The sequence below is a fragment of the Melitaea cinxia genome, chromosome 17, assembly GCF_905220565.1.
Source record: "Melitaea cinxia chromosome 17, ilMelCinx1.1, whole genome shotgun sequence".
NCBI lineage: Eukaryota > Metazoa > Arthropoda > Insecta > Lepidoptera > Nymphalidae > Melitaea > Melitaea cinxia.
This window is the reverse complement of record NC_059410.1, coordinates 5,765,855-5,793,168: the sequence shown is the minus strand read 5'-3', so window position 1 is coordinate 5,793,168 and position 27,314 is coordinate 5,765,855. Positions and strand designations below refer to the sequence as shown.

The window sequence follows — 27,314 nt, the reverse complement described above, 5'->3', positions numbered from 1 at the left end:
CGGCAAACTTCCAGTGAAACTCTCATCAAAATCGGCTTAGGCGTTCCGTAAACCTTCCTCTTAAAGCCCTCTCTCCATTGGTGAAACCGCGTGAAAATCCGTTCAGTAGATTTTGAAGGAATCGATCACATACACTTTTGGGGACTTTGTTTTATAATACACTAACTCCCGTTTTACCCCCTTAGGGGTCGAATTTCGTAAAATCCGTTCTTAGCGGATATCTACGCCTTATAAGGAGCCATTCTGCCAAATTTCAAGTTTTTAGGTGTTATAGTTTCGGAGATTTCGTGATGAGTGAGTCAACCTACCATCCCCCGTTTTAACCCCAAAAGGGTATTGATTTCTAAAGATACATTATTTGGACACCTTCTCATCATCTATAGAGCATACATTTTAAATTTCAAGTCTCTTACTTCAAAAACATAGGACTTTCATACAAACTTGCAACCCCCGTTTTACCCCTTTAGGGGTCGAGTTTCGTAAAACCCGTTCTTAGCGGATGCCTACGTCTTATAAGGAGCCTACCTGCCAAATTTCAAGTTTGTAGGTGTTATAGTTTCGGAGATTTCGTGATGAATGACCTTTATTTTTAGTTTATATATTATTTTATATTTTTTTAGTTTATATATATTATAGATTATAAGTTATACTTCTTAACGCACGCTTGGGGAGTAGGCTGGTGTATGCGTGACGAGAGCGCTACTAAAAGTGAGATCGTACTAGCCGAACGGAAATTAGTGAGGATAGAAAGAGAGAGAGAGAGTTACGTTTCGTAAGTTTTACTATGTCTGGTGCAGATTTCATCTTGATACACACTTTGCTACTTGATAAACAATCTAAGTGAAATCGTAACAGTCATTTTATTACACACATAGCACACACACATACACAGATAAAGTCATCATATCAGCTGGTATTATATAAAAGAGAATATGTCTTTATTGGTCATATCATGCCTAGGTATACTAATAGCATTTTCTATTTGAACCATTTGCTGATAACCTAGAGCGGTCTGACTATGGAAATACCTCAGCCTTACAGAGAGAAGAAGTTTTTTTTAATACCCCCAAGGAGTACACTAAATATTTAAACCTCATTTTAACTAAAGTATGCCATTGGCTAAATTTGTAAAATCAATTCTCATATAATTTATAGATTCAACCCTAACTACGAGTATTTATCTAAAACCGCAATATAAATATTTAGAGTTTCGTAGAATACTCTTTTCCGCTTGTCCTTCACCAAGTACAATTATTCAAAAGGACGAATTTAGGGATAAAATTAATGATCTTATTCCGTCACCCTTCCGCGTTTACTTACAATAAGAACAATGGAAGCCTTCAAAATAACCCTTAATTGTCATCTAAGGTTAACAACTGGGAGAATTTACAAACTGAGTGCTTTGTACTTAATCCTACCTACTTATTGAAGTTATTCAGCTCATATTTAAACTTCTTAAGCTTACTATATAAGGTTGAGAAGTTTGAATTCTCACGTACAGATTCCGTTTTTATTTATTTAATATTTTATGTTGGCACTAGAAACAGATAAATACGCCTTCTTATATTAAAGCTCTTTATTATCCTTAATCTCAGCTACTTATCATTAATTTCACTGAAACAATGGATACAAATTCATTTAAACGAAATAACGGAATCCACTCAATTTCCTTTGATAGCGTTTGCCCGAAATTCTGAAATGATCCAATGCTCAAGGATTATAAACAACAATAAACATTACAAATTAATAAAGTTTTTAAATGAATTTTAGAAATGTAATTAATTTTAATGTATTAAATTAATTAAATAATTTGAAAGGATTTTCTCGCTATCTCAGTGTCAATCATCTTGTCATTAATTAATTAATTTGAAAAGTTATTTAACAAATGAATTTTGTTTTGTTTTATTTGATTATATTAAAATTTATTTTAATTATAAATAATCAAGTTTCAAGTTTAATAATTTTAATAAGTTTTCCTAAGAATTAAATGCTTTTTACCGTTATCCCTTACTCTTAGCGTTTCTGTGTTGAAAAAAATAACTTTATTTAGTAGTACGAGTATAACATAATAATAAAAAAATGTAATCTTTTATATAAACGCTATCATTAAACTGACGTTCTTTCGCTTAGGGCCTTATATAGAAATACGTGGAGGCATACCATAGCCGAAATTTTGCGTAAAAAAAGTATTAAGTACAGTTCATTACTACGTAACTTTAAATCGACAAATTGTAAAACTAAATATTTTTTTATAAATATACATAGAAATAAATACCCAGACTCAAGTGGGAGTCAAACACACAACTCACGAAGCAGAAAGCAGGGTCACTACAAACTACGCCAATGGGCTCGTCGACACGACTTGTGTTTAACGTACACGCGACAGTAATTTCAAAAATAATTCTTATTAAATAATTATTTTTATTATATATATTAAAGCGTTAGGGCAAGTAACTTGCATATATAGGTTATAATGTTGATTCTGATATCGCAACTAAATAGAAGGACACTAGTCTTTGTATAACCAAAAATTTCATGCATCTCGATTGGATTTTTACAACACATTCGTTATATTTAGTTAACAAAATAACTCGTCAATGTATTGATTTATAAATTTCACTCAGTCTACATACTAAGAAACTTGTACAGTGTCAAGGACGAAATTATTTAGGTCAGCAGTACGCTCATGTCCTTGAAAGCAGTCCGGATCAGGGTGTACGCTAGAATTTACATCTTTGAAATAGAACATTAAATCCCGGACCGCTAGTCTGGAAATAGTGGTTAGCTGTAGTACAGTATTATATTACAGGCTTATTATCTTAATGTAATCCTAGGTTTTAAGTAGTGGCATGGATAGTCGGTAATTATGGCGTCCTATTTTTTTATTAAAATTTAATGTGAAAATAAAAAAAATTACATGAGTAAGTATAACTAGATATGATATTTAGATTGTCAATAAGATTTTAATAATGTGTACATGTTTATTAACTAAGTTACATTATGTTACTACAAATAAGTTTAGCGACAAAGTCCAATGGCGCGAAATACAGGATTTATAAACGGCAATAGATTTAAATCCAGTTGTAGAATATTTAAAAAATTATAAAGCTATTTATCTTCTTAGTAATACACAACCCAAGTTAATATTCGACATAAGGTCAAATAATTTTTTGATTGATCTTGTGTATAATTTAAACTAGTAATGATAAATTGCATTAACGATTTTATTTCAAAACATATAATAAATAATATGTAAACGACCTCTGTAATATTAGAAATACTAAGCACTGCTTTTTCAGTACTAAAGGGGAAATATCCTCACGAGACAGTTGCCATTGACGTTGCCAAACCCGTGTCGTCCTTACAGTCTGTTTGAATATAAAGTATACCTACGTTTGTGTAAATGGATAGTCAATACAGAACTTAATTGACTCGTACTTTGTAATTATAATTTTATCAATATTTCTACTGACCAAGATCCATTTTATAAAATGTCTAGATTTTGTTGCTGTTCATAATATTATTGTCTATATATATATATATATATATATATATATATATATATATATATATATATATATATATATCCTATATATATATATATATATATATTGCTTCTACAGCAGGAAATCTAGGAACAAGATAGATAACTTTTGCGATTTTGAGCTTCTCCTGGTTTACTTTTTAATTTATTACAACACATAAATTCAGCAGTGTCAGTTAAAGTTTGAACTTCTGACAATCTGATGTTGTGCACTTGTCGGTCACGTGTTTTAAAAACTGGGCAATTCCAAACCTATGAAAATGAATTAAGTTAATGCATACTTTTCTTTATACAAACAATTATAAGCAACAAGGGTTTATGTCAACTCCGACGCACGACTGGAGTTTACGCCTTCAGATCGACTTTCTAGATAGACACAAAAAAGGCTTACTAGTCTAAAAAAATATTAATGCCAAAAAATATCAAATGGTAAATAAACGAATCAAACAACGCGTTATTAAAAAACGTCGTAACGCCATTTAAAGCCCTCCCCCCTATAACACTATTGGGTTACGATAAATGGTGTTAACAAAAACATAATTAGGTCATGCGTTCAGTAGATTTTACTCCTCATATTTTTTCCACACCGGGGGGGGGAGGCTTATATGAAAATCAATTCTTAAAGAGTAAACTCAAAAAAATTAAGTATCAAAATAAAACCCGTTTTTTTTATCGTGTAATTCTTACAAAATAGGGACTTAAAACCATACTCATACTGTTCGTATGAACACTTATAGATATAAAAAAATTACTTAAGCTTCAAAAGCACTGTACTTATTCAAAATTATATACATTTGTAACAAATTAATTCAAGTTAGGAAGAAGTTACCGCCGATTCGTAATGTAGATTCAGTGACTCAGTCGAGAAGAAACTCCGCAATTACTCTTTTTATTTACAATAATCGCAATGTAATTAGTGTCAATGTATATTACTCAGAGGCTTCTCTTTGCAGAACAGGTCGCCGCCGCCCTCAAACATCCCCTCCGCTCTGTTCTACGCGCCCCCGGAACCCTTAGAGGTAACCAGACTAATATTAAAATATTATTTTTACCTTTACCTTATGCTATGTTTGTACATTGTACATATGGATAGAACCCGTATATGTATATGTCATCTTATTTAACGTTGATCCAAGAATATAAAATAAGTTCACTATAATCTTTAAAAAAAATATTAGTTAATCTATGCTATGTCATTATATGTACAGAGCAAACATTTGATTTTTTGTATATACTAGACCGATTAAAAATTATTATTTAACCATGAGTAATGGAGTATACTTCGTTATCTCTGAGTAGCATTGGCTACGTTTTAGAGAAAAAGGAACAGCAAAAATATCTAGTAGATTATAAAAGTACGTGTGTCAAATCATAGTATGACATATCATATAAAAAAAATTTTAATGAGCTTTAGACCACACGACTGAAGTAAAACTTCTTCAGTTGCCCCTACAGTAATATACAAAACGTAACTCTCTTTCTTTCTATCTTCACTAACTTATATCTATCTCCCTCTCAACTTCCGGTCGCCTCGCCTAATTACGATTTTCGTAAAGCTCTCGTCACGCACCTGCGGTGAATTGTGTCGAGAGCTTGATGTTCTATGGGCGTAAAGAAGTTTTACCTCAAAAATATTTTTTTCCAGTTACTATGCGTTTTCCCGGAGCGAGCCTCGCGCGTTTGCGCCGCAGCTTGCAACGCGGCTGCGCGGGCCGGTGGCGAATCGCGTGCGGTTCGCGGACCGAGGGAAGCGCTGGACGCGTTCCGTCGCGACGCAGACACGCGGCTGCCTCACGTTGTCGTCATTGATGCCCGACAACCGCAAATTATGGATCCGACATTATTAGTACGGTGAGTTTCTAATGCGTATATTTTTGTATTTATTCGTCACAAGACTATTCGTGCTATATGTAAATACAACTTCTTTAAATCAAAATCACTTTTGAATCGTTGGTAAATAAGTTAGTTAAATAATACAAAGTACATCTTTGGAATATTGATTCAATCCACAATAATTTAGTTATGTAATAATTTATCTATTATATTTAATTGATGAAATATGAACTGAAGCCAAGCTATAGTTACATAATCACAAAACGTTTCCTTGCTATGTATTATTTCTAGAGTCGTACCTGTAATAATTTGCTATGGAAAATTTTTTTTTTACAAATTATGTCATTTTAAAAATCTAATCCAAACTGAATAAAACGTGAGTATCATTAATTACACCCATACATTAATCTAACAAACCATTAAAGCTACATTACGGTACTAAGCAACAATGCATTTGATTTATCAGAAACGAGTATAAAGGTCATCTTGACTCATGGAATAATTAATACAAAGCCATAAATCATATTCCAGTCGGAATATTTTAAAATCAAATCTTTTTAAAATGTAACTTGAAAGCAATTAAGGATCCAAGCATATTCAATGCGGTACCGGACAACGCGTAAACTCGTATGAACTTTAAGTATCTTTACTATAACGAACGCATTTTATGTTTTTTTATTTTTGTTATTGTTACTCGCCTGAATAAATAAAGGAAAATAAATTATACGCAAAACTCATTAAAAGAAGGATTAAAAAGTAAATATAATTTCTTAACAGCATAATACAAAATTATAATGTACGTATATTTCCTATGAAATTGGAAATTACGCAAGTAAAACCGCGGTGCAAATGCAAGGCAAAGCTATAGTAAAAATAAGTGCCATAAACGCAACACAGACTTCTTAAAATCTACCGATTCCATGAAACTGTTCTCATTTGGCTAACAGTCCGAACTGCGCCGAAACGCATTCGTTGTGTAGATCTCCTAATAAATAATCGAACCTAAGCGTAATACATCGTTAATATTCAGACAGATTAAGAAACTAACACCAACTGTAACCTGACCTTGTTTATGATTCAAAATAATTAAATATTACATATCGATATAAATGTTTGAGCAGGTTTTTAAGTATAATTAGTTAAAATGAGATTATTTTTTATGCGATATGAGCTGACACGATTTTGAACTGTCTAACAAATGATGAAATTCGTTAAATTGAATAATTGAAATTATTTTAACTTTTACAAAAGCAAAGTATAAAAATTTTTAAATTAAAAGATGAATGAAAGCAGTAAAACGATTCTCATGTTATATCGTGGCCAAAAGAAATAGGAATTCGTTTTTTACGAATATAGATTCTGCTAATGACCTATCCACAATTATTTCTAGATATAGTAAAAGCAATGAAAATACTAAAGTACATTTAAAATTAGTTTTATTCAATAAATAAATTTTAAAAAATACTTGTTCATATTTGGCTACTTAAAAATAGCTTAATATAAACAGCTGATAGAAACGGAAATAACAAAATTGACCAGACTTGATGAATAAATTATTTCCTTATTAAACTATAATTTTTACATAATACTGTCTAAATGGTAAGGCTTACTAAATGTATTATATTTTATTAAATTTTCAGAGAAAGAAATCTGATAAAACTTTTTTTTATATATTATGATTTACAAATTTATGTTAAACTAGCTGTGCCCGCGACTTCGTCCGCGTAGAATTTAACAAAAAAGTTATTGTTCAGTTCGCAGAGTTATAAAATAAGTAAATTTCTAAAAGGAAAGTAGCCTAAGTTACTCCTTACTACATCAGTTATCTGCCAGTAAAAATCCCGTCAAAATCGGTCCAGCTGTTTCAGAGATTAGCCGGAACAAACAGATAGATAGACAGACAGATAGACAAAAATTGTAAAAAATGCTATTTTGGTATATGTACCATGTACACACATCCATATCATTTAGTAAAAAGCGGTTATTTTCTTATTACAAACAGACAATCCAATTTTATTTATTTGTATAGATGTACAGATTTCGTTTGACATTAAAACTCTCCTTATTATTAATCTATGTAAATAAAAAATAATTTTAGTCTATATTCCATTTTACAATTACTTTTCCTAATTTAAGCATAGAACCTCTCGTAATAAACGTTTTTTGACACATTTTTGTTTCTAATGGCATTAAACAATTCTCTTATTTTCAAAAAAGTTGAAAAAATACACAAACGACATTTTCTACTTTATTTTATCAAAAACATTTCCAAATTAAAACAATTACATTATGTTTTCTTGCGAAAACAAATAACCTAACAACAAAATAAAAGATTGACCTCAGCAGTGAATTGATGACTCTAATCTAAATTGTTTGATCGTTCGTGAAAGCGATTCCGTACAAACAGGACAATAATGTTTTGTCGATAGCTCTGTTGTAGCAACAGCGAATCGAGCGATCAAAATAAAGTCCAACATACCCTTACCTAAGCAAATTTTAATAATAATGGTTTTCGTTAATGTTTGTACATAAATTTAAAAAACAATGTTATGTTGACGACAAATTTGCGAAGTGATCATTCAAATGCCATAATAGAGATCGTAAGACAAGTATTTACTCATGAATAAAAATTGTAACTAGAACAGTGATTTCTTCTAGAAAATCTTGGTTTGGGCATTTGTCGGTGTGTTGTGTTTTATGCGGAGAGATGTTTATCTTATTGAGGCTCATTAACACTAGAAAGACGGCTAGGGGTCTTTTGACCCTAGAATTATTCACCATGGTATTTGTTTTACTTTTTTGACAAATATTGTATATATCTGTAAGTGTACGAAATGCAAACTCAACCGGTCGACCATTTTGTAGTAAAACTGCTCCCAAGACGTCACGTGATGCGTCGACTGACATCAGAATTGGTTGGGCTAGATTATAGAGTAATAATACACTCGAATTCGTTACTGGTTACTGCCTTTTCCAAGATGTCGAATGTGTTGCGTGCGCTATCTTGCCAACGCCACGAATTATCCTTTTTCAAAAGATTCGTCAAAGGACTACTGTTTCATAATGATTAGGAATAAACTTTGATAGAAAATTAACTGCACCTAAATCTTTTCTATCCTTTGGAACCTGCATTTCTTTAATTGCTTTAATTTTTGACTATCTGGTCACATACCGTTTACATTAAATACGATAAATATTTAACTTCTTCAACAAAAAATCGACATTTATCTTTATTACACCTCAAATTGATTTTGCCTACCTCTATTTAAAAGTGCCTTTTATCGTGTATTTCTTTCGTCGTGTTTTCTATCGTGTATTTTTTACCCCACAGAATAATATCATCAATATAATTTTCAACATCATCAAGATTTTCTAAAAATTACTTTAATTTTCCATGAAAAACTTCTAATGCACAATTTATACTAAATGAAAGACAAATGTTTCAAAATTGGTGTCTACCGAAAGGTGTGCTAAACGTGCACAAACCTAAACTCTCGTCGTCTAACGCCACAGTCCAAAACCTCGCAGTACCATCGAGTACAGAGAAGAATCGTACTCCGTGCAACTGAGATTCCAGTTCAGATACGGTTGGTAGATAAAAGTGTAATCGTTTCACCACCTTATTTAATTTACGATGATCTGAACGTATACGAATACCCATTATTCTTTTAACGACTAAGACTAATGGGTGAACCCATTGGGTTTGATGAGTGACCTTTCTAATAACGTTCAGTTCTTTAATTTTTTCTAATTCAGCTTCCAAACGATCTCGTAAGCTGTGAGGTATTTTTCTACTAGCGCATATAACAGGTGCACTAGATTTATTAACAACTATGTGTTACTTGCTAGGTAAGCATCCCAATCCTTTAAAACCGTCATCATAATTCACATTTCAATATAATAAATACATTTTACTAATCCTAACATTTCACATGATTTATAACATAAAATACTATTACAGACTATGTCAGCTATTGCTAATACAAGGTTATAAATTACATTTTTTTAAGTCCAAGGAATAATACAAATGCCTTTAGGAGATAAATTCCTTTAAGGGATATATATATAGTTATGATTGTAAAGCTATTGCCTTTTTTATTATTATTTCGCCATTAAAACCTAACTCCTTAAACCTGTTATAAGATATTATGTTGTAATCCGCTCCTTATTCCGCTTAGTTATTGATTATTATTCATTTATAGTTAGGATTGAAGTCGTACGTTTTGAAAGAAAGTTTTGTGCTAGTAATACAGACATAAAAAAATTATCAGTCATCACATTTCTACATTTATTCATATGAATAAAGATACAAATATAATACATGGTTACATCAGTTTCATAACAATATGTTCACCAAGGCTAAAATTTTCTGGGCGAAATTCACCTATTTCAAGATATTGTAATGTATAAAATGGTTATTTTGATTTGACGTCTACAAATTTACTTATATAATCAAAATATATCAATCTACCCGATATTTCAAACATTTACGCTGCTTATTTATATCTTATTATCATATGACTATGACCTCGCTCGTTTTTACAGGTAGATTTTAGTTTATTAATTCATCAATCTTTATAATTCCACATCTTCTCTTCTGTTTATACATTGTGATATGTAAGCTTATGCTATTTTATTATTAATTCACGAAATATCAGGTTGTAAAAAAGCATCAGAACAATCGGCAACGAAATTTCAAAATGGGTCATTTGACCCCTTTCCGTCTTTTTAATGTTTTAGTGGCGCTTTACATATTTGTGTTTATTATTATTAAATAAATATATTTTATCATTTTTTTTAGAACAATTAAAAAAATAATTATCTTGTTAATGATCAATTTACTCGAATTCTTGTCGATTTCTTACAGGAATACACAAAGATATAGAAAAAGCGTTCTTAAAGAACATATTAAAGGAGACAATAACGCTCTCGTCTCCTTCAATATGTTCTTTTCTGTATACAAGTCCTTTGTTTTACTTCCGAGGGTCCTTCATGTGAGAGTATAACCAACAGAAATATTTCCAAAAGCGCTGACACAAGCACTAGATATAAACGACATGATTGAATAACGGTATAGTAAATAAGCCTTCATTGTTTATTGGTGAAGACCGACGGTGTGGGTAGAAAAATAAAGTAAAAAAATATTTATTGAATTGATGGACAGACTATTCTTAAAATTTATTATGAGATTAAAATATATTAAATACTATGAACATATTTTATTTTGAAAGCAATATATTTATATTTGATGTTATAAGACAGAAAGTACACGAGGCGTGTGTTTGAGGAGTCCAATTGTCATTTTTTTTTTTTAATTTTCTTGGTTTAAGCGCCACTAAAGCGTTATAAATTAAAATTATTTTAATTTAATAAATATAAATCAGCTCAGTCAGGTTTTATATAATTAAAATATTAATCATAATTGATATTAAAGTGAATAAGAGATTTATATTAAAACATTGAAATCGATTTAATGTTCACTAGAAGTTGATTGTTCTAACTTTTGCTGTCACAAACATGTCTATCGATAAAGCGATCAGAGGGTGATGTTAACAAATGTCATTACTTGTCAACGTAGCTATATTAATTATTGATCAAGTCACTAGGAACGGTTTCTACTTGTTCGATAGTCATTAGACGTTAACTATTTAAGTATAACATATGAAACATAAATATTGAAAGCAATTCAAAAACAGTATTTATTTAAGTATACTTCAAAGTTTGAAGGGATGTTAAAGATACGGCCCGCGATCGGGCGCTATTTTGAACTATTGTATATTATAAACAATTAATTAAATAAATAAAATATTATAATAATTCAGTATATTTTTTTTATTTGAATGTGGCCCGTCTACACATTCTAAATTTAATATATGGCCCTTTGCAAAGTTGAGTTTGACACCCCTGTTCAAACCATCACAACTACCAACCAGTACTCGTACACTTGACATCGATTTGCGATGTTAGATTCTTCTGTAAAAAACCGCTAACAAACTTAACTATTCCTTTTTTTAAAACATTATTCAACCATTATAAATTCAACCATACTTTTCTTGTGTATAATCTTTAAGTTTTTGTGTTGGCAACACTGTTTTTGTCGTCATTTGACAAGACTTTTGCACTTCTCGATTCAACATGTAGGAGTACATGCCACTGCTAGGCATAGGCCGTTTTCTCCTTGTAGGAGAAGGATCAGAGCTTAATCTACCACGCAGCTCCACTGTGAATTGGCGGATATATTCCCTACTATGAGTAACTATTGCTATCAGGTGTCTATGCTAACAACCGATACTAACTGCTTAACGTGCTCTCCGAGCGAGGCACGGCGGAGTAACACACATGACCACACCAGAATCCCGAGCTGGAATTAAACCGACAATCGCCGGTGTATGAGCGTCCAGACGGTACACGTACCACTACATCAGAGTGACGTCAACGTTTTTAGATTTGTAAACCACTAAACGGAAGAGAAAAGAAACCACTGAACTAATTATTGTTCCAAACAGGAACATTTTAAAATATTTTTTCGGTGTATTAAAAATAACTTACCTCCTAACACAAAACAAAATTGATTATCCAACCATTTCAAGACGGTCAATCTAGACCATCAACAAAGGCGTTATTAGGGTGAATTGTATTTGTAACAAATGAGACGTGGTCATTTGACGTTGATCGAGGGCTGACCCAAATAAACTCAGATCATTTGTGGCCATGTCAGCTCTTCCAACAAATTTGACGTACACTTTGACAAGTATTGACTTGTCCTTATCGACTAACAATACTACTCCAATTTTTCTGCTTTTTTAGTTAATTTAATTTTAATTGGAATTTACTTTGAAAAATGATTAAAATCTTGTGAAACAAAGAAATAGTAGTGACTCTGGGGAGTAAAACTTTACAGTGCTTTGAGCTGTAGTAAGATAAAGTAATGATTTAGGAAGGAATAGTATACCGGCTTTTACTGTGCAGATACGATATATGTATATTTTCTTTTACTTAATTTTTTAATAATTTTCATAATAAAGTTTTCATATAATATAAAAAGTCAGATAACTTAAAATACACCTACGCAGTTTCATTTTGTAAACAAATTCAATAAATTCCAAGAAATTTTGAGTTATACAATAGTCATTGTTACAAAAATTTGTTTCATGCCGAAGATATTTCTCTGACAAAAAAACTGAAAATAGCCTAAAGATTTTCTTTGGAAAATTCTTTCGCATAACTCCGGCAGTCACAATGGAGACTAATTTAATACCTATTAATATATAGAGGACTGTAAACATAACTCCTTTAAACTTAATTTCAAGAGGAGACTTTATAACTTCTATTAAACATCGAAATAAAGGTATTTAAAGTAAAATAAATCTCTATTTTATTTACATTTTAAATTTTATTAAACTCGTGACTCTTAACTTTATCATGCTAGCAATATTAACGACATTTAACTGCTTTCCACTATTTACGTAAAAAATTAGAAATAAATGTTAGAGTTTAGAGTTATGAATATAAAACTGAATATTTTCATCATTCATATTTTTTGTTGTTTTATGGGTCGAGTACTCGTAGATATACAAATACAAACATATCAGAACAAATATTTTCTAAATTCCCTACAGGATGATATAATGGAATCTCAAAGTTTACTTAGCCATTTCTTACATATAAACCGAATGAGACTATGAAAAGAATTATCAAATATATTTATTTTTTTGTTCAAACATATCAACTTGCGGTGCAGTTTTATAACGACCATTAATATACTTTAGTATACTAGCTACTATATTCGCGTGCTTATCTGAAGGGCTTACTTCAAGTGGTCCATATAAACAAGTTGTTCTAATTGTGAGTTTGATAAAGAGTCGAGGCTGAACTAATTTACAGCGATGAGTCGCTATTTTCTTCAAGACTAAAATAAGATTTCTTTAGGAGGAAATATTTTTTTTTTATTATTTATCGTTGTGTCCATTTGTTATAAGTATTCTTTGACGGTTCGTAGGAAAGTCGTTGTCCACTTTCCTGCGAACCGTCAAAGAATATTTTTTTTATTAAATTATACAACATAGAACATACACACACGGTCATATGTTCCTAAAGTAAGAAATTAATGCTCGTGTTATAGGTAACACCCGACTGGTATAGTACATCTTTTTTTTTCGATAAACATACATATAATACATATATAAATAAATATATATATTACACCCAGACTCGTGGTGAAAATCGAACCCACAACTCCCAGAGCAGATTCGGGGTCACTACAAACTGCGCCAACGGGCTAGTGGATATAAATTAATCGTGAAGTAATTACTATAAACTTAAAAAGAAGCTATTTCTTACAAAACACAGATATTATGAGTCAAAAAATAAATAAATCAGAAATTACTTTATTCAAGTAGGCTTCCAAGAACTTTTGATCAGTTATTTTACAAATAAAAAAAAAAAAACTTAAATCTACAATCTACAAATGTTTAATTTTACTAGGATTACGCTCTACCTACCTCAGCTCTTAGATCTTTTACATTAATGAATTCGTCATAAATATTGAAATATCCTCCAGATAGATAGATCCCTACGGCTGTTTGAACACCGCGCTCGCAAAAGGTTCACAATATGAAATTTGACTAGATATATATGATTATAGATTATATATGATAGATATGTGATTTTAATTTATTGTAATTATAATTTAAAAAAACATTGGAATCATTGTGTATAATATTTTAATTTTATATTTTACTTTATTTTTTGTAATTAAAAATAAGTTTGTACTTAAAAAAATTAATTTAATTTATTCTAAGTAAAATTTATAACGACAAATATCGTAACTGAAGTTAATAAAATGTTTTGACTTTACTACGGGTAGATTAATATCTAAAATTTTCCTATCCAGTCGTTGTGTTGTCTAACTTTCTTCCCGTTATCAAACTAAGTAACGTTTTGGTAGACCAAATGCCGTCACGGATCTCGGCTTAAAACTCAACGAAATAATCAATCTAACATCGTCCCACACAATACACCTCTTTTGCAAATCTATACGTATACATACTCGTATACCCGATGAACTAGCCGACTAGTTTCTGCTTTTTGTCATTGAGCTAGGAATACAGATGTTTTTTTAAACTATTTCCTTAGGTGTTCTAAATACAACTTCGTATTAGTTTTTACAAATTAGGTATGCCTCAACTCAAAAGTCAAAATCAAAAATTACCTTATTCAAGTTGGCTTTAAAAGCAGGTTGAAACCGTCAGTTTACTCATTAAAATTATATTCGTTTAAAAAAATTAATTACAGTTTCAGATATCTATTCGGAATGTAGATTCTCCAGCAAAGAATAGTCAAGAAACACCACAGTTACTTTTTTTTGTAAACTGTATTTTGTCATAAATTGAGTCATGTCTGCATGAAATACAATACCGCTATCCACAAATCTTAACCATCAATATAATTTTAAACCAAGCAAATTTATTTTCTAGCAATTGTAAAAATTGTTTGTGGTATTTTTTATATATTCGAATACTAAACATAAATTGGAGACATTTACTTTGCGAAACAAACAACTTTTACCTGTTGCAATGCATTTTAACGTCGATGCTCTCGATTGGGGATCGTTTTTGACTATTTACGATGAATTGAAAATAAAAACTCTATCTTCTTAATTTTAAGGAAATAATGGTGAAACGATTCATCACTAACAAAAATAGTATTATCGTCACAAGTAGAAAAATACATTACCACTGTATCGTTGCATGGTTTATTTTTATTTTTCGTTATTCGAAAGAAGTCGTACCATAAAAATCATCTAGTATTTATGAGTGACTGCCATATCTGGTATAAATACTATCATATTAAAAAAGGCCGACCGACAGGATAACCATCCAACTGCTACTTTCAAATACATAAGAAGTAAACAAGGCAAAAAGGGCAGCAGCGTCTTCGATACAACAAAGCCATAGCCAGCCCTGCGGTCACCAAACAGCCCTGCCCAACGAAAGCAGCCATTATGTCTGGCACGAACTTGGCGATGCCTATGTCCAGCAGTGGACTGCGGTAGGCTTAAATGATAATAATAAATGATAATAATAAATAATAATAATAAATATTCTTTGTTGCACACCAAAGAAAAATAGGAACAATATATTAAGATAAGTCTTAGCTTTGTACAATAGGCGGCCTTATCGCTAAAAAGTTTTTTTTTTGATGAGTGTTGATATAAAAAAAATACCTATTCCTTAGCTGGTGTGTCAAATTTTCTCGTTGTATTTTTAAGGATAATGTGACTTCCACTTTATTTACGTGGGTGTCCGATACACAGTTTTTGATTATGCCCTGAAAAACTGTTTTATTTTGTAGCCACCACAGAATTGGATTTTATTATATCCGTCCTCGTGTTTCCGGTGACATATATGGAAAAAAAATAAAGAAAAACAAAACCTACGTTTGGCACGTCTGTGGTTGATTGGTTCTTTCAAAGGCATTTTTATGTAAAACGTTATATTTTTATTATATTCTAAATAAATATTTTTATAATTTTAACACATTTAACAAATTCAACTTTTGACGTCTATTGTTCCATGGCGACGGTAGCATGTCTCTTTTATGTTTTATTTAGTTTTTATTTAAGATTGCATTTATAATAAAACTTCAAACAAACTTAACGTTACACAAATATGTTAATAAAATATTTTTCATACCATCTAAAAAACATCATTTAATTTACATATTTTATTACGTACCATTAACTAAAAGAAAACGAATGCTCTCGTTGTCGTAGAGGTTCTTTGAAGAATATTATTATATCTTATAGAATAAATAAATATAGAAACTCTTAAGATTTTCAAAATTTAATGACTAAAATCTTTTTCTTTATTCTTTCACAGGATTTAAATTTTTAGAAATAAATAAAATTAATGAATAATAAATTTTCAAATATGGAATTTATAGGCTTTCAAACTTTGATAAAAAAATTGAGCTCAGATAGGATAAATGTTTTAAAATACATTAGCAAGACTGCCCAAGTCTACGAAACAATGGTCGCTAGCCCTCAATTCCATGTGAAATAAAACCATGTAGAATCATATTTTCAATTTAATTTCAAACTTAGAATCATCTAAAATTCAAAAACTATCGTTAAAAATAAAATTAAATCTTGGAACCTCACCTTGTTCTTACGAAGTGAACGGAAAACATTGCGTAACGATTTTATTTAAACTTTACACATTGGATAGTTCTCAAGACAGAGCACCGTCTTTCGGTTCAGTTAGTTTTTATAAAATCCTAGTTGCTGTGGCTAATCGTAGTTTGCTATTAGTAATAATATAATTGGGTTTGTTATTTAAAATAAGTACTGTGTGGCTACGGTACTAAAGAATATAGCCACCCCCTCTCATCCCGTGGCTGTCGTAAGAGGCGACTAACAGATAACACAGTTCCGCTACCACCTTAAAACTTAAAAAGCCGACCAGTGGCGGGATAACCATCTAACAACTGCTGGCTTTGAAATACACAGACCGAAGACGGGCAGCAGCGTCTTCGGTGCGACAAAGCCAGTACTGCGGTCACCAACCCGTCTGCTTAGCGTGGTGACTATGGGCAAAACACATAAGTTCACGTTATTTTTGGCGTAAACTTGTGGAGGCCTATGTCCAACAGTGGACTGTATAGGCTGTAATGATTATTTAAAATAAAGCGGCTTCAATTAACATTGATAAATATAGTAAAATACACATCACTTATTAGGGATAACTTAAAAACCACTCGTAAGATCTCGCTCTTATGTGAATGAAATAACATGACAAGTACCTCCTATCAAATATAAAAAAAAACATCAAAATCGGTACTTCCAGTATAAAGTTATGAGGTGACATAGGTACAGCAGTACTAGTTTACACCCGCACAATTCCTATGTATGCCAAATAATTTTACATGCTACTGGGATTTCGTACCACTTCAAATGAGATCGGTCGATGCGATGTGTACTCCATTAGCCGCCGTATTGATTTTAACTCGATTTGACAGTGTTTTTATTGGATAGGGATTTAAGCGGACCGACACACGCGACTTGGGGATTACAAGCTGTTTCATTTAAACATTGTGTTTGATTACACAAAATACCACTAAATAATGTTTTGTTGTCTAATTTATTGTAAAGTAAATAAAAAATTAAACAACAAAATTTTACATTCATCTATAATTATTATAATACTGAATTACATGATTTTTTATGTGTGCGTGTGCGTTTGTATTTTTGGGAGGAGGTTACTCAATTCGACCGTATATATATATTACAGGAATATATATATATAATATATATATATATATATATATTACAGGAAAACTTACAAAATAACATGGATTTAAATATACAAATAGGTACATAAAGGCCAATTAAAAGTTTCCACATATAGGTATACAAGTGAACTTAAATATAGGACAGACACGTGCACTAATGCGCTAACAAAAGACTAGAGGACTAAAGTTTAAAAAAAAAATTGTTTCCCTATACCAACAGTCTATCTATGGTTAAAAAACTGATCAGCGATAAGACTTGTAGTGTTAAATAGGTCTAAATCCAGTTTATCTGCAGTCTCATTGAAAAATCAAATGTAACAAAAATATTATGTATGTTCCGGGATAACTTCGTCATTTATGAAGCGATTTTGATAATTCTTTTTTGTTGGAAAGAAGATATCCCTCGTGTGGCACCATGATAAGGAAACATGGACAAATCGAGGGAAACTCTCGAAAATCCGTATAACTTTTTACTAGGTGTACCGCTTTTAATGATTTTTAATTTAATCGAAAGCCGATGTTTATCATGTGGTCACATTTAAATTTCATTGAGATCTGATTACAAATTTTGGAGTAATCTTTGATAATTCGTATTTACTTGACTATTGTTCGTCTACCTACGTTGTTACTTGTCGATATAATTGAAGTTGGTCTTTTTTCATTTGCCTGCAAACACAATTATTATTGTATGTGTTATAAAAAGTGTAAATAAAATTGATTATAACTGACTGAATGTACGGAAACTGCAGAGTTTTGAGTGTGTATAATTTTATTAGTGTAAAAAAAGTTTTTTTTCTATCAATAACAATTATAGTTTAATTAGTTTGAAGCATTATATTCCTTATTGTCCTGTATGTGTATTTTACTGAATCCCTCAACCGCTGTAAATATGTGAATGAATATTTTGCATTTGCTAAACATTCTCTAAGTACCTAGATAAGATTTACAAAACAACTAAATATATAGGAAAGTACCATCAAATAGATTATGAATCTCTGTAACATGTTAAAAGCTGAACAATATTTAAGAGACTCGTGTGCCGTATAAATTAAATAAATCACGTTAAACGGGCCAACGGATAAATTAACTATGAATTGCTAACATGTGCTGCATTTTCCGCCACGTCCACCCTCGTTTGGTTAAAACACTTTCTCGTAATTTTAGCTAACGATGTTAGTGATTTATTTAATACTTTATAACACACTTTAAAAGTACATGAAAAAAAATACAATATACAAACTAAACAAAGTGCTAGCGGTTTTATTATTGATATTGATGTCTTAAACAACTCACGTATACAAAGCAAATAATGGTAACATGACATGTACATACCAACATAAATTCTGTAAACTATAAACATTCAGCAGTTTATAACAGCATTTCTGAGAAACATTTTGTATTAAACACATTTCTTTTAGCTAGCTTAATGGTTAGATGGTCCTGTGAATAGCAAAACAATGAAGTCACTTTACCGCATGACTTTTCTTGTTAAATTCGTAAAGCACACAATAAATCGTTACTTAAACATCATCATAATCATAATCATAATCATCAGAGTAAACAATTTTTATTTTTTACCTTTCTGAAGTAATTTTATATACCTAAAATATCTACAGAATATAAAATAATCATTTAAATTGTTTCATATTACGTTGAAGTGTGGCAAAAGATACCTAAGCAAAAAAAAATAGAAAGACAAAAAGACTAAAAACTTGCATCTTGGAAGTCGGTTAAGTAATGTAAATTTTGATTGAAAATAATATTATAGAGGTCTCAATACTGAAGACTGTGTGGAAGTATTATTAACTCAGCGGGGGCGATTCAGACCCATTGAAACGGCATGAGTTTCTAAATAACAATTTATAAGGTTAACAAACCTATTGATGTCTTATTTTTGTTGTTAACCTTTTTTATATAACCTCTATTTATCGTCTTAAAACATATATCGAATCGTTCTTAAAGGACGAAATCTTCTTTATATAAGTGTACAGACACTTAAGAATTTGTGACGTCTTGTAATGACGCATATTTTGTTACCCATATATTATAAAAAGTAAAACTTATTTTTTTATTTGTAATGGAGAACCCTATGACATTACTAGTGAAAGCTTATATTTTAACAGGAGAAAACGGAACAATCAACGTGTAGTCCAAGCTGGTCAAGCCGTAACGTACAGCTAGTGCTAAACTTATAAAATAAAGCCATATAAAAAAAAATATGTGGAGATTGGAACGTTGATATTACAAAAATGTATGTTTAACAAATACGAAAATCGAAAATAAAATTTCTATTCGACCTATCAAGAAAATGGCTATGGGGTATTTCAGGGAAGTGTTCTGGGGCCTCTATTGTTTCTTATGTACATAAATTAATTGTTTTTTAAGATAATTTTAATTCACGATTTAGCAAATAAATTGGATCATGAGTGTATATTGTTTGCTGATAACACGACGATAAACATTAAAAGTACTCATAGACAAAATATTGAGAAAGAAATTAACTTGACTACTGCTAATATTTGCACACTAAAAAATCCGTAGAATATGTTGGTTAAACCTTTTTAATTTGACACCCTACCATACCATATTCTGGCAAAATAAATGAATTAATCATAAAAACATGAACTGTCATTTCTATACTTTTTATAATAGCTCAGTTGTTGTCATGAATAATTATTTTCTAAAAATATAAGGAAAAAGATTTTGTGCTATTCATGAAAATCCCCTTAATAAATGCCGTAAAGGACAAATGACAAGAAAATTCCTTATTCATTATGTATCATTTCCCGTTTTTTCGAATCACTTGACTTACGATTAATTGTAGGAAATGTGATTATAAATGAGGTCAAGATTCGTTATGTTACTTATTAAAAAATTACACTATTTTTATCGCAGCTATTTATTTTTTTATCCTAATGTTTTCGGTCACGTTACGATTAAAATCTAAATGAAAATATACTTTTTGTGAACCAATCAGTCTCTCCAAATATACATCTATTTATGGTTTAAAAACTAATAATAAAATTTTTATAAATACAAATAAATTGCTGAAATATATACATATATAATACGCATAACTTCCGAACTGCTGCGCCAAATTGTATATTTTTTATGTACGTTATTGACGGGACTAGATTTATTTAAAAATAATTTATAAAGAAATACAATATAATCACGAATAAAAAGTAATATGGCGCTACAAATTTCGTCGGGTCATCTAGGGAAAAGTAATTATTGATATTAGATTTTTTTTAAATATAACTAAGCATGAAAATGGGTTTTATTCGATAAGCCACGTTATCCGTAATAAAACGTTTTATAAAATAAAACCTTTTTTCTTGAAGCTTAAGCAAGCGTGAGAGGCATTAGCTATGCATTAGATCTGTGTCGAGACAAACTCATTTGTATACTAACATGTTGCAACAGAATATTCTAAGATACATTTTAAGATAAAAGCTAACTTACTAAACTTAATTAGATAATAGCGAATAATTTAAAATTTCTGACTTAATATAGGCCTACCTTACACAGCTACATATATTTATTATCCAAGCTCATTTACACAGCGAATTATAATGAGTACCTGTAGTTAATGTTCCACGGGCTCAAAAGAACGACCGTATCATAATTAATTAATTATGTTTACAAAAATACCGTTTTCCTTTGTTTATTGAGTCTAAAACAAACTTTAAACGAAATATGTATACATTTAAGACAAACTTGTCACGATTTCAACCTTTAATAAGCATATTATTTTAAATAAATGGGTTAAAATTATAGATTAAGCAAATGAAATACATTTTTGTAAGTATATAATAAAATATATTTACGCATATAAATTATGTACCTCAACGAAGACCGGTTAATAAATTGTACCAGATTTCACTTATTCAAATGATTTTAGTTTCATTCTAAAATTAATGTAGGTAATAAAAAGAAACGTTGTAAAGTATACAAATTACTACTACTTCTTCTGTTTATTTTCCACGCTGCTTTGATGTATATTGGTTTACGGTATCGTATTTTAAAATTTGTATTGATCAGTTTTAGGTGCTAATCAAAATTATTAGACAATGAATTAAAATGGTTTTCATGAATTTGAAGTCTTACATTTGTATCACAAAAGCAAATGTAGCACTAGAAAATTGAGTATACACTTGTGGATTACAACTGAACATACATGTTTCATTATTGCTACTAGCATATCTAATATATAAAATTCTCGTGTCGCTGTGTTTGTAGTTAAACTCCTCCGAAACGGCTTGACCGATTCTCATTAAATTTTGTGTGCATATTGGGTAGGTCTGAGAATCGAACATCATCTATTTTTCATCCCCTAAACGTTAAGAGTAGTCAGTTAAATTATTTATTTTTTATTTTATTATGATTTGGCGTTGAAAAATACATACAACCCTAAATTTTGACCCATCTACTACCAACCCCTATTTTTAAATAGCGTTTAGCGGCAAGACAACGCTTGCCGAGTCAGCTAGTAAAATTATAAAAGCGTCGTCCATATGTTCATCTCATCAGTACTATACGAGAAAGGACATAACCGTATCCCTTTTCTGAGTTTTACGCTAAAAGGAATCAATCTTCCTGAACGAGATTCACTGTCCCAAAGTTATGCGAGGTGTCTGAAACTGTGTTACGAGCTCAATACACTGAGCTCGTTATTGAGAAAAGCCTAAAAGCATTAAGATTGATGCAGATACACGTGGTTGTACGTTTACAACAATGAAAATAAATATTTATTTATACTTAATCAGTTGACCTGCGAATTTCGTACTTTTTATATTGAAATTATTTTTTTCTTTTTTTTTGGATTTATCGTTAGAACAGGCTTTCAGACTCCTTGTGAATCTAAAAACTTTCATTAAAATCCATTCGGTAGTTTTTGCGTGAAAGAGAAACAAACGTCCATACATCCATACATACAAACATTCGCGTTTATAACGTTAGTAGGATTTATATATTGATTTTATCCGAGGCTTTATCCATAGTGAATAGCTGGTCAAACTAAATTATCGCAGTGAGCAGTGCTGCTCTTGCTGTGTCATAAACGTGAAATATGTGTCATAGTACATACTAAAGTCTACTTTGAGTATATTCACTGTATAAATAAAAACTTTAAAATATGTCATTGTAAACAAATGGAATTATTTGTCTTTTTGAATACTAATGCGGGTAACATCCGTTGCTTGCTTTTGTGTAAGCGAGAAACTGCATAGGGAAATGAAATCAATAAAATAAACTAAGGCTTAACTTCAAAGACGACAGGTTTAAATAACAAGCAATTAATTGTTAACCTGTCGCTTACAAGTCTTTACTTTTAAAACTAATTCCAATAAGATTACTACTACACATACGAGTACGTACAATATAATAATTGTGTTTGCTCGCAAACGAAAAAAAAAACGACTTCAATTACATCGACAAGTAATACAACGTAGATCGACGAAAAAATAGTCAAGCAACTACGCGTCATCAAAGATTATTCAAAAAGTAGTCATCAGATTTCGATAAAATTTATATGTGACCACATGATAAACATCAGCTTTCGATTAAATTAAAAATTATTAAAATCGGTACACCCAGTAAAAAGTTATTGCGGATTTTCGAGAGTTTCCCTCGATTTCTCTGGGATCCCATCATCAGATCCTGGTTTCCTTATCATGGTACCAAACTAGGGATATCCCCTTTCCAACAAAAAAAAATATTAAAATCGGTACATCCAGTAGAAAGTTATGCGGTATAATACAACGTAGGTCGACGAAAAAAGCGTCAAGTAAAAACGCATTATTAGATATAACTCGAAAAGTAGTTGTTAGATCTCAAATAAATTTAAATGGGACCAATTGACTCACACCACCTTTCGATTAAAACAAAATTTTTCGAAATCGGTCTACTCGGTCAAAAGTTCTGATGTTAACATACATTTAAAAAAAATCCAGTCGAATTGAGAATCTCCTCCTTTTTTGGAAGTCGGTTAACAAAACTGTGACCGGAAAATAATTGATATTAAAAGCTACAAATATTAATTATCTTTGTAAACGCAAATAAACTAAAAACATATTTTTTAATACAGTTGCTCAAAAAGTGGCGTATTGCAGGGACGTATAGCGTTCGGGATGTGGGCTATTACATACTCGTGCTTTTTTTTTACCTTTCCCGAACTCGTGCGTTCTCTTTCTCAACTGTCAAAATAATGTCTATTAAAAAGAAAAACCAACCATGCAGTTTTTACAAAAAAAATCATAGAAGTTTTCATGATTTATGCAAATACGTATAGTTCTAAAAAGAAGCTACTAATTTGATTCAATATCAGATTTAATGATTTGATTGAATGAGTTTGGTTAGGTTTCATTTCATTTCATCTCATTAAATTTCATTTTCATTTCATATTTCAATATCAGATTTATTAATTTGATTGAATGAGTTTGGTTAGGTTTCATTTCATTTCATCTCATTAAATTTCATTTTCATTTCATATCAATAAAAAACTTCTACTGAAGACTTGGCTGTATGGGCATAGTTCCCTTTGTCTACCAGAATGGGTGAAGGAAAAAAAACTCTGCTCATATTCTACGGTTGGCGCCATTTTTCAGAAATTTGCGAGTTTAGTTGTTTGTTGCACAAAATGAGTAATTTCGACCATAGTTTTTTTGAATAAGTTTATTGTGTTTTTATTATTTTATTAAATTGCTTCATTTTTTCGCAACTGTATAAAAATAGTCGTTCAGTACATGTGCGGAACCGTCATTGCAACTTGTTCCGACTGTCAACCCTCGCCTTCGGCTGCGCCTCGGCTCGGGTAGACATTTATCGGAACTCTTTGCAATGACAGCCTTTCCACACTTGTAATGAAATATACTATTTAGATTTTTCCTGTAGAAACAAAGTTTTTTTTTATAATTCAAAAACTGCTACATGAGATTGAATACGGTATGTTATTTCTTTAGATCTCTTTGTTGTTTGTTGTCGAGTAATATGTGTTTTAATTCAGCATCTTCTATCTTCTCAATTATTCACATAAAAGATTTTTTCGTTTCGCTTTTCTCTCTGACACTGAATAATCCCAGAAGTACTCGTATTATTATTTTATATAGTAGTTATAATTAATAAATTATGTAGTGATAAAAATATTTATTTTATTTTAACGTCCACGTATAAATAAATAGGCAAAATCTATCTTACTAATTTATTTATTGAATTTTTTACACAACTTAGTTGAGTAACTTTAGTTCATTTAGCTGGCTTTGCTTTTGCCACTAGAAGGTCCCACAGGTCGTTTAGTTGATGTACAGCTCGGTCTACGACTCATAGTTCGAGATATATGAAAACAGCTCAAGCTTGTTGTATTTTTATTACATACTAACTGTCCCTTTAATATTTCATTGCGTGTAATAAACTTCGCTCTACACTAAGTAGTCCTTCGCAAAAGATTAACGAGAAATATGAGAGCCTTCTATTGTTGCCTTATTTCAAGAGTTAGCGGAATCAAGAACTGTTTTTATTGTTGTTAAGTGAAAAATAAATAAAAACTTTTTTAAACATATAAAAATTAAATATTACGTGGAGACATAAAATGATGATATAAAATGTTTTGTAAACTAAATTTAGATTCATAAATAATCTCTTATTAATTTAAATGTTCTAAAGAACAAGAAAATCGTATAATGATAATAATGAAATAAGAATCCTTACTAATATATCATTATTTTTATTGTTTCAGTGCTATTCGAGGCTTAAAAAACACTCAACATATTGTTGTAATCGCCGTGGTAAAAAAGAGGTAAGTACTTATTTTATAAACTTCAAGTAATAATGCCATTAATATGTAATAGTTGTGTTTGTTTGCATAGGATAAGAACAGACTTCAAAAGTTATGTAACGTTTATAGTCAAAACAATAGTCAATTTAAAAGGTATAACTCAACAATTACTGGTCAAATTATGATCAAATTCAAACGGAGTCACGCGAAAAGCACCAGCTTTCGAATAATAAAAAAGAATCATAAAAATCGGTACTCTAAGTAAAAAGTTATGAGGTAACACACATAAAAAATAACGTCAACTTGAGAACCTTGCCTTTATTAAGTCTGTTAAATACATTGCTAAAGTATATAAATTTAGATGTCTATGTACAAAAATGTTTTGGTGAAAGGCTGGTTTAATTTTAATTTAAGCACAATATAATATTGAGACTGGCCACAAAGTATTCTATATACAATGACACATTTTATACATACATTCATTACCTATATACAATTGTATCTACATTTTCATTTGTAAAACGAAATCCGATCAAACAAAGGAATCTCTTTCAGGAGAACCCTTTTCCTCAAATTTAAATAACAATATTATTACATAAAGAAACCTTAACAAATAGGTTTATTAAGTATGACAAATTTTTGCTATACTCAACAAAATAGAATTTTTGAGAGAAAAGAAGACCTCTTAATGTCGAAAAATAACAAATATATATTTGTGTTTTTTTTTATACATAATTTTGACCTTAGGCAAATTTCTAGTATTCTTACATAAAATCACGTTAAATATAAAAACGTAGTGAATTACTATTGTAATATCTGACCTGTAGGTATGTTACATAATTTTTTACATTTGTAATTTGCAGAGGTCAATTTTCAAGTCGATATAAGAAACATAGTTTTTACTTAATAATCTAAAGAATAATCGTTTTGAAAACAATAATTACCTGCATCAAAAACTCTACTATGATTACTGGAAAAGAGAGGCACTGATGATTTTTACATATTTGATACATTTTATGAGGATAAAAAATCGTATGCTTGAATGAAAATCATAATCGTTTGAGAGTTAGATTCTTTTTAAATGAAAGATGTTAACTACATATCATTTTAGTACTCAAAATATACAGAATTTTTCTTTCTCTTACCTTATACCGTTCATATTTGATGAAATATTCAACTTTATCAAAATACTGTGAAACCTCGGCTCTTATCTCTCAACTACTACTCAAACTACTAATTGAACTATGTGAACTTGGTTGACATAGCAAAATTTAATATTCATATAACAACCACAACTACTACGTCTATATTTTAAATCTATTCCTACAGAAAGTCGATCGAGCTCTATGATATGACATATTGTAATTCATTAATTAATTAATTACAATACGCCCAGAGAATCGGCATAGCGATTCAACGGGGAAATGCTGCCAGCATTCTTGGCACAATTCAACGCGGACATGATTTATACCAAAACTATCTGTAAATATTTAGTTCTTAAGTTGTGAATTGTAAATATGTATAATGTTTTCTGAAAAAAAAAAGTTGTGGTCTGTGTATTGGAGGAGATAAAAATAAATTAATTAATTATTATGCTCAACACAACAATTTAGAGAATCCTATTATTTTCACGTATCTATTAGAGGTCGCCCAGTGGTCGAAATTCGATCATAACTAATTTAAATTATAAGTTTGAACATTTTCAAGGTTCTGATTTCAAAGACTATAGTTCTAAAATAATAAACAAAAGAGTATACATGCGTGTGTGTGTCAAATACATGATAGTGTGTGTAATATTTTTTTTTATCAATTTAATCTATTTTTTATTTTGCACAATTTTAAAAAATTAACAGTATTCTGCACTCATCTGTA

The 27,314-nt window shown here is 30.4% G+C and overlaps 1 protein-coding gene across 1 annotated transcript in view; it reads left to right on the top strand.

Annotated features, from left to right (window-relative positions):
* The window catches only part of LOC123661828 (high affinity cAMP-specific and IBMX-insensitive 3',5'-cyclic phosphodiesterase 8-like), a 107,413-nt gene that overhangs the window by 15,610 nt on the left and 64,489 nt on the right, over positions 1-27,314 (top strand). Inside the window, exons 2-4 of the mRNA XM_045596768.1 lie at positions 4,498-4,563; positions 5,190-5,395; positions 25,404-25,463. Of these exons, the coding sequence (XP_045452724.1) occupies positions 4,498-4,563; positions 5,190-5,395; positions 25,404-25,463 (332 nt within the window). The remainder of the gene's footprint in view (positions 1-4,497; positions 4,564-5,189; positions 5,396-25,403; positions 25,464-27,314) is intronic.